Source organism: Brienomyrus brachyistius, chromosome 5, assembly GCF_023856365.1.
Source record: "Brienomyrus brachyistius isolate T26 chromosome 5, BBRACH_0.4, whole genome shotgun sequence".
NCBI classification, from domain to species: domain Eukaryota; kingdom Metazoa; phylum Chordata; class Actinopteri; order Osteoglossiformes; family Mormyridae; genus Brienomyrus; species Brienomyrus brachyistius.
Genome location: NC_064537.1, coordinates 1970353 through 1982489, shown reverse-complemented (window position 1 = coordinate 1982489; position 12137 = coordinate 1970353). Strand labels below are relative to the sequence as shown.

Genomic DNA, 12137 nt, shown 5'->3' with positions numbered 1-12137 from the left:
ACAGAACCACAAGGGGGCACCATTATCATCTCCGGACCATATAGACTTCAGCTGTTCCAGAACTAGACCTTTAACCTGAACCGCCTGTGCTTTGGGTGACAAAAACACACAGATATCTGCCATCTGACCATTTTCTCCCCCCCCCCCCCCCCCGCCAATCAGTAACCGTGCCAAACGCCAGCATCCTCATCGCCGGTACCGTGGTGTTCCACACTCATCAGTCCCTCTCCAGCAAGCTTGTGGCATCCCCTGCGCTGGAGACTCCGTCCAGGGGTGTGGAGGTGAGGAGGACGCCATGCCGGGCTCACCCGCTGACCCCCCCACCATGACCAAAGGGACGCCATGATCCGAACATATTTCACATACATCATTTAAAAATTTGCACCACCCAGCCAGATAACCAGGATATTTGATCTCCCTGCCCCCCCCCCACTAGAATTTCAGCCTAAAAAGTTCTGTCCTCATGTCTTCGCTCCCCCCCTTAACAATTCGCTGATCAGTGCCGGCCTCTGCCTCTGCAGCTGCTGCTGTTTCCCGCGATGGCCTTCCTGCAAAACGGCCGCCTGTCCTCGCTGGAGTTTATCACGCAGGATCTCAGCGGGGACACGCAGGTGCGGCTCCAGGTGTACAGGCCGGACTGCGAGGGCCTGCACCTCCTGCAGCCGGGTAAGCTCCGCCCCTCCCCCCACCGCAGCTCATACACAGACCTGCCTTATGCCTTACGATCGGGACAGCACCGTGTACTTATGGCAGGGTCAGTTCCCTCTGAAACCCTCCCACCAAACTCTCTCACATGTTCTCCCACCTCTCAGCTATGGTTACAGCCCAACTACGGCATTTAATGGGACTGCTGTCCTTGTCCCAGTATACATGCAGGGGAGGGGAATCCATTACGCTACAGTAGGTGGCGATATGGCTTCTTGGTAGTATTGGGCTTTTTCCGGTTGATCTATTAAGTTACAGATGTACAATAAAGAAATTTAAAGTAATAGTTGCGTGGACAAATGCAGTGACATGAGCTTTAACTGCGACCTGATCAGAAGATCAAGATTAACAAGAAATAAAGTACTTTGTATAATATACTATGACAGCATGATACTGGAAATGTTTCAAATATTGCAATGTGATTTTGTCGTAATACATATTGGCGTATTTATGAAACAAAAAAGGAAGTTCAACATAAATTTCCGATGAACTCATCAAGGAGTGATTTAAGTGGCAAGGATGAAAATGATTATGATTGTCTTGGAGAACACATGCAGCACAGCGCTCATGCAAAAACAGCGGAGATAAACTTTAACTGATTTTTAAACATAGACTAGATAATCTTGAAAAGGAATAATAAAAATTGCCAAATTTGCTAAGTTTTTTTTTTCCTTTGACAGTATAAAAATGTTTTTGCGAGACTTAAACTCCCCGCGCTATAAGATCTGTACCAAACTGAAATTAAGAAAAAGACCGATCTTAATCTAGCTGAGTAGCAAAGTAAGAATTGGATGTGCATAACATGCGATGTTGGTATCAGTATCGCACCTTGTTCAGTCCTGTCATATACTTCAGCCAACTTTCGAATTCAGTACAAAATACCCGCCACGCGTTGTGATGTCATTCAGCACCGGTACCGGCTTTTACGCCAGTGGAAAACCAGCACTGTTCGTACCTTCTTGAAGTACAGAAGTACGGTACCTGGTGCGGTGGAGAAGCGCCCGTTAGTTGAGCGGTGAATCGGACAGCTTTCTGGCGCCGTACATTTCGTACATGCTGCATGGCCTCTGCTCTGCTCCAAGCTTCTTCTGCATATCGGCTTTAATTGGCATGCACAGGGCACCCAGGCCAGTTTGTATCCGATTTACCGTACACATGCAGGAGTAACTCGACTCCCAATCGCATTATCTGAGTGCCGTAGTCCGACTTCAAGAAATTTGATTTTGTGCGATTTTAGTTGGACTAACACAATAATTTAATGTCCTTAGTGTGCATGTAAGTGTACTGACTGGCTTTCCTATTCACATGCAACACACAGACAGCAGTGGAAGGCAGAGGAAATGACAATATCGAAGCTCCTCCGCGTTGGGTGCATTGAGAGTGGATTTTGCAGCGACTTTGTTCAGTATGTGGGAGGACTGTCAAGAATAGGTTAGGCCTCTGTGCCGGTGATCAGTAGGTTGTCGTTTTGAACCCCATACTCGGAAGTATAATCGTATCTCTTTCAGGCCCTCGACTCCAGGGGTGATGGACCTGCCCTCAGAGCCCAGGCTTCACTCTCGCCTCTATATGTGTGTGTTTGTCTTTTTAAAGGAGTGCATGATGGGATACGTGAAAAAATATATTCCAGTGTAGCTGTTCTTGCACAAATGACAACTGGCTTCATTTCACTTTGGTCATTTAAATTACAGAGATGCCTGAATATCAAGGTCAGCCCCCTCTTTAAGCAAAGATTTCTTAGTGTTTTATTCAAATGAAGACCCTCCTCTGGCTCAGTTACTGCGCACTCACATGCTCATGAAATTCATTCGCTTACTGTCAGTGAGTCCTAAGGCTTCCTCACATCAGGAGTCCTGCCTATAAAAATGTGCGCCGGAAATGTGACGTCGACATATTCCGAAATTCTAGTTACGTTCTTACTGATACTGGATTTCACTGGAAAAAATCCCAGAGCTTAGGTCAGCCATAGGGGTCAGCACAGGTGATTTTATGCATGACTTTCTTAGACCTGTGCTTCCTTCTTCTCAGGGTGTGGGGAGCTGTGTGCCCCCATTGCTGTCTGCCAGGCCCAGGAGCTGAATGACGTTTTCCAAGAGACCTGCCTACCTTTGCAGCAGTGGTGTGGCTTCAAGAGCCACTGCCTGCCCCTCAGCAGCCCCTGCACCCCGAGCTCCTGCCCCAACTGCTCCAGTGCCAACGCCCTTCCTCTGGAGGCCACCCTGCCCAAGTACAACCTGGTCCATGACTATACCTTTACTCTGGAGGCTGGAGAAGCCAGACACCAGCTGGTGAGGGAGTAACTTCTGATTAACCTAACCCTTGTTAGCAGTTGACCGTGTGTGTTGATGCTTATAGAGCTCTAGCTAAGGGCAAAGTGGAGGGATACCCATATCACATAGATGCAAGGGTACACCCACCCTTGTTTCGGGATGATCCTGCTCTTCAGACTCATCTCCTTGCCTTCTCCCAGGTACAGGAGCAGGTTGCAGACTTAGAGGTCTCTTGGGGTGACTTCATTGCCCTACAGCACAACTCTGGTCCCGGGGGTCTTCTTCAGTGCAGCACAAACCACTCGTCCCCATGGAGACAGAGCTTTTTAGCACTCAACCACTCCAACTGGTTCAACGACACCATAAACATCACCGAAGATGCGACCTGGATTGAGGAGGCGATGTGTCCAATCAGGGTGCTATACACTGGGATGGTGGACGAACATATCCCAGGCCAGCTCCTCCAGAGAGGTCTGCCTGATCCCGGCGTTTACAGCTTTGAGGTCACATCCAATGACCCCGACTTTCCCAGCCAGGCATCATGCAACATCAGCGTGGTGCCCCCCATGGCACTTACCGTGGTCTACCCGCCAAGCCAGAACGGCACCATCTACTTCCCCATCAACCAGACCTTTCTGCTGGCCAGAATCCGCTCCTGGCATGAGGCCCTGGCCAGCTGGCAGGGGGGCAACCAGAATTTCTCATTCCTTCCTCATTGTCCCCCTGAACTGGAGTCTGTCGTGGAGGAGTGCCAGTCAAACCCTCATAACGATACGCTCTTTGCCTACCTGGAGATACCGTTGGGTGACTCTCCCCCCCCAGTGCTGGTTCTCATAGCACGCAGCAAGGTGACCTCCGCTAACGTAACGGTTAGCGTGAAGGTGGAAGTGCCCCTCAGGGGCCTGAAGATCGTGCCCCACCCCAACCGAAGGGTGTTAATGAACACCTTAGTGGTAAGCCACCCGGCCTTCCCACATTGCTCCCTTTCTTCACAGCTTTCCGCGTTGGAGTCTGTCACATTCCGCTTGTCCCGTTCTTTCCATGACCTGACTGTTCACACTGTGACCCCTGCAGAGTTACATGGCAACGGTGGAAGAAGGATCAGACCCAACCTTCAAGTGGACAGTAGATGACAAGCCTCACTTTACATACTACAACACGGTGCTCAACATCATTTACCAGAACGATGCTGTCTACAAACTATCAGTGAGTATCCATCGCAATTTCTCTTTGGGTCACTAAATCCATTACTGCTTTTTAATTCTTACTTCCCAAATGGATGTCCATGTTGACCAATCACATGGCTTGTGATTTCTCATTGGTGATCTGTTATATTTCGAATACCGCCAATAAATTGCATTTTCCATTGAACGTGCAGGTACAGAAGAAATCTGTCTGGACCAAATAGATGTGGTGACTGGGCCTCATCGTTGTATGTAATCTTGGTTTTCCCCGTAGGTGACAGCACAGAACCATGTGAGCAACCTGACAGAGCACTACAACGTGACAGTGGACCAGATGAAGCCCATGGGCGAGCTGACCGTGGAAGGTGTCCCATCCATTGTCACTCAGGGTTCGAACCAGACCTTCTCTGTATCCATCACCATGGATATTTCTGTGGAGGCCACAATATGGTACATGAAATTCAATCTCCCCTGGGCAGTATGCTGCAAACCCTTCCCTTACCTTATCCTTAGACTTCACAGCAGCATTTCATTCCAGGTGAAAAATGGCTTATTTGCTTCAAGTTGAAAGTGTTATGTCCAGGTGTGAGAGTTATTTTCATTGGAAAGGCAAACCTGATTGTGACAGAAAAGCTCATGAGCCAAACCTCTTGGTCAGGCAGACATGGTCTGCAGAATGGGCACATGTAGAGACACGGCTGAGTAGGAGGCCGGTCCATCGGCTTCTGACCTGACACCTTTATGAGACTGTAAGGGTGGGCCGGGCCTGCGTGCAGCCAAGCGCAGAAGGTAGATTGCAATCACAGATGAGCCTGTAGCCTCCTCCCCATGTTGATGTCTCCGCTACGCAATGTGCTTGATTTACAGTCCCATGGTTACCAAAGATCGCTGACAGGAATTTTCCCTCCACTGCAGCTCTGCCTGCTTCCTCAGTTTCCACTTCTTTGCCTTTAAAATGTTCCTGCAGCTGCCTGGTGCGTTTAGATTTACAAACCCAGGGCCTCCCTCACAATTTAGGGTTTCTCAGTAGTTACATCATTTTCTTTTCCTTTTTGAGTGAATAGTCTCAGCCCAAGTGTAAACAACCCTGAGCTGTTTTTAGGTTAATAATGGTGAGAGATGGTTGTAGACTCTGCAGTTCAGTAAAAACATTTTCATTATGACTGAATTCATGGAGGAGACCAAAGGCTGGAGGCCCAGATAAGAGGGGAGATTCTCTGCAGCCTTCCCTTCAGTACTGTACATCCATGGTACATGGTTTTATCCTGCTCCAGGTGGACCTTTGGGGATGGAGATTACAGGGTGTACCAGTACAAACCTCCCTATGAGAACTCTATTTTATTCCCTGATGACTCCACCAATCTGATCACCTTGAAGAAGAATGTCACCTACATTTATTCACAGCCAGGTAAATAGCATTTTGTCTTTTGGCATTACTGACCTAGTCCCGTCTAGAGGAGAATACGGAATAGATCTATATTGTCATGGAGAGACAACGAAGGATTGAGTAGTTTGAGTAGTTCTGCAGTCATCTGTTTGTATTTTGCATAAAGGATGGGGAATCGTGGCCTGCGGTATTACTACCTTGCTTTATTTCTTTCTTGCTTTATTTTCTGTTTCTGCTATTGCAGGCGAATACACTCTCATCGTGTCCGTGTTCAACCAGTATCAAAACAAGAGCCAAAAGATAGATGTGTTTGTCTACAGTATACTGACTAAAGTGGAGATCATGACCGACTCCAGACCGTTGCTAACAGGAAGTCCCATGATTTTTGAGGCTCATCCCCTGCCTTCAGCTTATGGTATCATCTACACCTGGGATTTTGGGGATGGTTCCCAACTTTTGCAAGGGCGAGAGCGGCGTGTCCAGCACACTTTTTCCCATTGGGGTATCTACAACATTTCCGTGTCCATCAACAACACCATCAGCCACCTGGCAAACTACACAGAGGTGCTGGTGTCAGAGGAAATCCGAGGACTTACGGCCTCCTCATCGGCTCCCACAGAGTTCAACACACCCACGGTGATCGATGCTTGCGTGGAAACTGGTAACAACATCACCTGGATCTTTGACATGGGTGACGGGAAAGTGATAAGTAGCCAAGAATCACAGGTGGAACACATCTACAAGAAGGATGGCTTCTATACAGTAAACATCACATCCACCAATGCAGTGAGCATCCAGTCAGTCATTCTGCAGGTTCAGGTGTTTGTCCTACAGGTGGTTTGGCTAGATCCCTCAGGCTGTATCCAGGAGGTCACCAATATAAGCTTCAATGCATTTGTGTCAGGAAACTTCTCTATCTACACATACGAGTGGAGCTTTGGGGACGGCACACCCAACTTCACAGTCCATGGAAGCCCCAGAGTAACACACATGTTCTCTACAAGTGGAAACTACCACCTCTCACTGCTGCTGTCCAGTAAAGTGAACAAGGCTAACTTTTTTGCCTGGGTCTGTGTACAGCCTGTGGTCACCAATGTCTCACTTGTTCCCGGTAGCAAGTACACTAGACTAGGTGAAGAAAGCACCTTTGTTGTCAGTGCCTTCCCCGAATTTGAGTACACCTACCTTTGGGACTTTGGTATTAATGAATCTTCAGTCCGAGGAGAAAAGATGATGGCATTCACTTACAAGAACCCAGGTCAGTATCTGGTGATGGTCACTGTGCTCAACAATATATCCTGTAGCAACAACACAGCCTTGATTGAGGTGCAGGATGCTGTTGGCTTGGTGGTGATACAGCATAACGGTACCAAGTTCAACAACCTAACACTGCACCAGGCCTATATGTTTACTGCTTCTTCCGGGTCCTCAAAGGTCCATTACACCTGGGACTTTGGCGATGGCAATGTCTTGAGTGGAAATAACATCACGCACATATACAACTGCTCCGGCTACTTTAACATCAGCCTGATAGGGAATAATGAAGTGAGTGGGAACAGCACTGAAATCACAGTGGCAGTCATCGCGCCCATTCAAGGCCTGACTATCAACGCCAGCCTGACCAAAGTACCGCTCAACACCTCCGTTGACTTTGAGGCTCACTTGGAGCAAGGAGATGATGTGCGCTACTCCTGGATCCTCTGTGACCGCTGTACACCCATCCTCAGCTCCCATTATCACACCCATTATACCTTCAAGTCCGTTGGCACATTTAATGTCATCGTGACAGCCGAAAACAAGATCAGCTCCATGCAAGCCAGCATTTTCATTTTTGTGCAGAGGGAGGTTGAAGGGCTGCAAATTGTATCTGAGGACCTTGGAGATAGTTGCTGCTTTGCTACCAATAAAGTCCTTCACTTGCAAGCTACCGTCCGAGAGGGAACTAACATATCCTTTAGCTGGGACCTCTTGAAAGATCAGGAGGCTCAGCAGAATCTCAGTGGAAGAGCCATTAATGTGAGCTTCTCTCGACCAGGGCCCTGCAATGTCTTCCTCAATGCCAGAAATCTTCTTGGCCAGATCAGCGTTAACAGGACTATTGAGTTCCTGGACATAGTTGGCTCACTGTCCTTATCTGTCAAACCTAATCCAGTGGCATTGAACAACTCTACCAGTATGACAGTATCTGTGACTAGTGGTTCCAACCTGAGGTACTTGTGGCATGTAGATAACCTCACTATAAACAGAAGTGTTCCATTCCTTGATCACCAGTTTGATAACCCTGGTCTGAAGCTGGTACAAGTGGAAGTTTCAAATGATGTTAGCTTGCAGAACGTCTCAGTATGGATTACAGTGCAGGAACCTGTATCAGGGGTCACATTTTTAGCCACTGATGTAACGGAACAGAACTTTGTCATGTCTGGAACAACGGTTTCATTTCAGGGAGTTTGCCAAACAGGTACCAACGTCTCATGGACATGGTACTTTCCTGAAAGTACAGAAATGGAGCAGAATGTGACCCATAATTTCTCTACCATTGGAGTTTTCAGAATCACTTTAAATGCAGCAAACAATGTCAGCGCCGAAGCTGTTAGCAGAGATTTCACTGTTCAGGACAAAATTAAGGGCCTGGAGCTGAAGGTTAGCAAGGGCTCTGTGGCTCCGAGGGAAAGCGTGGAATTCAAAATTTCCATCACTTCTGGGACCTCAGTCAGCTTTGTGTTGAGTATCAGTGGCGACTCCACGGTGGTACTCACCAACCACACGTACGTCCATCAGTTCACACGAGTGGACGACTACGTGGTCAATCTGACAGCTCATAACCAGATTAGCTCTGAGAGAGTGAGCACCGTGGTCAATGTCATGGAACCCATCAGCCGTCTAACTATGGTCAACTGCTGTGAGGCAGCCATCCCTGTGGGCATTCCGAAACATTTCAGTGCAGAGATACAGACAGGAGACCGCGTTACCATCCTCTGGACGTTTGACCTTCACCATGGGACTAAGCAAGCCGTCATAGGGCCTGACGTGACCTATACTCCGAATGAAAGTGGACTCCTCACTATTTATCTTTGTGCAGTCAATTCTCTGGGGTCCCACAATGTGACCAAAGACATACAAGTCCAGAACATCCTGACCTCGGTCCGCCTTGAAGCCCAACCCCAGAATACCTTCATAAACAAGTCAGTGTCTTTCCGGGCATCAGTGTACCCCCAGTTCACTCCAGCCACCTTCCAGTGGAATTTCGGGGACGGTACAGCACTGCAGACCTCCAACTCATTATCCATCACCCATTTATTCTCAATGCCAGGAACTTATGTAGTCCATGCAAACGCCAGCAACCTTTTGAGTTGGGTCATGGGCCAGGTCACTGTAGCTATTCAGGTCCTGATGTGTGAGGAGCCAACAGTGCAGCTTAGCCATGCCCAACGGCTGGTAATCCGCCGCTCACAGCCCAACTTGTTGGAGGCCAGTGTGGATCTGAAGGGCTGCGTTCGATACCGCATGGAGTACCTGTGGGAGATATTCAGCACTCCAGCATGTGTCAATCCCCCAAAGCATGCCAAGATTCTGCTCCCTGCTGAGGTGGATGTTACAAAGCTGCAGCTGTCCATCCCGAAGATGGCGCTGCAGCCAGGCAACTATAGCACTGTTTTTTCCTTGTCGTACCTCGGCATCCCGCTTCGCAAGACCGTCTGCCTCCAGCTGAGCGTGGTGGCTGGAAAGCTCGTACCCATTATAGAAGGCGGCAACTTCAGAGTCTGGTCCAAGACCCAGGATTTACAGCTAAGTGCAGAGCAGTCCTATGACCCTAATCTGGAGCCCGAAAACCAGTCCCTTCTGACCTACCTGTGGGAGTGTCTTAAAACCTCCAAGGTAAGACTGCCTGCGCTCCGTTCTGTAAGTGTACACAAATATTTGAAGTGTTTTACCAGGGCTAGCAGGGTTTTCCCAGCTGAAAGTGAGATATTGGTGCACTGGAATATAACAATAATAATAATTGATAGTTTATTGACCCCCATAGGGAAATTCTCTTTTCACCTCCCCCGTCTTGCTGTCCATGAGAGCAAGTTCAGCAGCCACCCTTAGCGACACCCAGGGAGCTGGGGGGTTAAGGGCCTTGCTCAAGGACCCACAGACATGCTGAGGCCAGGCCTGAACTGGCGACCTTCTGATCACAGGCGCAGCGGCTTGGCCCACTGAGCCACGTGCTGACTCCTGCATTAAAACCATGATTGCTATTTTAGTGGTGTTGTGGCTTAATGGGTTAATATGCTGTACTTGTGATTGGAAGGTCACAAATCCCAGGGTTGTGAGAATGATTTCACCGTTGGGCCCCTGAGCAAGACTCTCTACTTCCAGATGCCCCAGAGACTGTCTGACTGTGTTTTCTGAACTGCATGTCGCTTTGGATCAAGCATCTGCTGAATGAATGTAAATGTAAACATCATCATATTCCTGGGAGGTGACTCCCAAAAATATCCTTCTGTGCTCAAGCCTCCAGCTTTAGAGACGTACTTTTCCATCTGCCCACTCATACTTGGCTGGTGAGCTTGCGTGGGATGGAGTGACTCAGAGGCCTGGTCAGTGTGACAGGACTGAGGTCCTTCTCCCCTAACGTGGCTGGAATGGGCCCACTCAAGGGGGTGTGCATTCAATTTGTTAGCATTTAAACCGAGGAGGAGCTGGGTGGGACTGTAAAGCTGCCCTGGGCTCAGACCAACTGGCTGTTGCAAATCCCACCCCTCCGCCCACTCTTGCCGGCCCACACTCCCATAATTAAGCAGTGGTTCGGGTCTAGTCACCCCTTGTAGCTACACCATCTCTCTCTCCCTTCCCTACGCGGACGTCTTGCGAAGTGAACATTCTTCCCAAGCAACTGTCTGCAAGACTGACTAACCCATTACAGAAATAATAAAACGGCATGGAAGATAATGAAATGATTCTCTTAAAAAGCCGGGAAACAGCCAGCAGACAGAACTAAAGCCTGAGGGTCCGCCGCCATTAGACGTCCATGAGACCTGATGGAAAACATTATAGGTCCTCTTTGGAGAAGAAATAGATCAGGCAGTCATTAAGTTAAAGACCTATAATTCCAGCTCCATAAATGTACGAGCCACAGGAAATGACTTTACTGAGACCTTACCAAAAATGCTGTGTGTTGAAAATCTCCTTGTCTAAGCCCTGGTGCCTCACTCATAGGGATTTATATCGCCAGCCAACTAAACATCATCGGCCGTCAAAAAGCATTCACTGCTTTGTCTCGCCACAGGGTCCTGGGCACTGCTCCAGCCTGAACTTTGGCCTGGGCTCCAACGGGCCTGTTCTGGGCATCCCAGGCAGCGAGCTAGAGGCCAACGTCACTTACACCTTCCGCCTCACCATCAGCAAGGAGGGCATGAGTCCCGAATCCACCAATCAGACGGTAAGGCGAAAGGCCGGGGAGACACATAAACACAAGGCGTGTCCCTTAGCTGTGGAGGTGTAGAAGCGATGCTTTGCAGTATGGGCTGTTAGTACAGCAAAAGGAGAAGCAAGTATATTATATGCATTTTACAGGAGGGCATAAAACCTACCATTTCTATTGCTTTGAATTTCATTTTCGATCATTTGAGTATCAGTCTCAGGTGTCAGATTGGGCCATGACAAACACCCCAAATCTGATTTAGCATCAGGTATGTCTGACATCCTCCAGCCCGACGGGGGGGGGGTCACAAGCTAATGTGATTTAATCTTAGCTTCACCTCGATTTGGTTTTGCTGATCTGGTTTCTCTATTTTTTATGTTGTTAATTGCTTGTTTTGATCTTTAATATCCTGATCAGACTGGAGTTCCACATTCACGCCTGCTGCAGTGTAAAGAACGTCCAGACACCCTTCAATGCTGGATTTGTGCATCTCCTGCCAAGTGTTGGTGGAAGTCTGTGTTGTTGCTTTGTCTTTTAAACTGCCAGTCATCCTCAGACACCCTGGGGTGGGGGGGTTTGTCCCCCATACCCTGACAGACGGTCCTGTCCCCATCCTCATCTTAAAGGACACTTTTTGCATTTACTTTGTGCCCCCAGTTTGGTACATCTTGAAAAGGTTTTTCCTAAACACAGCTCTGGCTCGTGTTACAGGGCTTTGTCTGCAGGCCCAACATAAACATACTTACTAAATAATGTGGATACAAGTAAACATCCTGACAGTGGCTGGGCGTTTTGTGTCCCGTAGTTTAGTTCCTAACCTTCGGCTGCAGTGTCATTCCTCAGAAAGGCACTATCTCCAACCTACATCCAAGTCCTCACTACCATGTTCCAGCCTGGTCTCACCAAGGTCCTCGTAGCAGTAGCAATGCACCCAGCCGGCTCCAGAACCGAATCATTCCTGTGATTGCTAGCTAAATGTTTCTAGGAATACTTAGCGGAGAAGATGAGGCGAAATGAGGGACAATTTGCATTAGAAAGCCTTCCTGGCGTGCCCTGCATCCACGAAGCATAAAACGTCTTCGCCCATCGGGGGGGGGGGGGGGGCTGGCAACGCTATGCCGCTAGGCAGGTGAGAGCTGATGTGTGGCTTCAGGGGGTAACCTGGGGGGGTCGCGCTCCTCCAT

At 48.6% G+C, this 12137-nt stretch overlaps 1 protein-coding gene across 2 annotated transcripts in view; it reads left to right on the top strand.

Moving 5' to 3' along the window:
• The window catches only part of pkd1a (polycystic kidney disease 1a), a 58497-nt gene that overhangs the window by 23480 nt on the left and 22880 nt on the right, over positions 1-12137 (top strand). For both annotated transcript variants that reach the window (XM_049015500.1, XM_049015499.1), the window contains exons 9-17: positions 163-281; positions 522-666; positions 2734-2993; positions 3176-3928; positions 4050-4181; positions 4434-4609; positions 5434-5567; positions 5791-9422; positions 10819-10971. In XM_049015500.1, the coding sequence (XP_048871457.1) occupies positions 163-281; positions 522-666; positions 2734-2993; positions 3176-3928; positions 4050-4181; positions 4434-4609; positions 5434-5567; positions 5791-9422; positions 10819-10971 (5504 nt within the window). The remainder of the gene's footprint in view (positions 1-162; positions 282-521; positions 667-2733; positions 2994-3175; positions 3929-4049; positions 4182-4433; positions 4610-5433; positions 5568-5790; positions 9423-10818; positions 10972-12137) is intronic.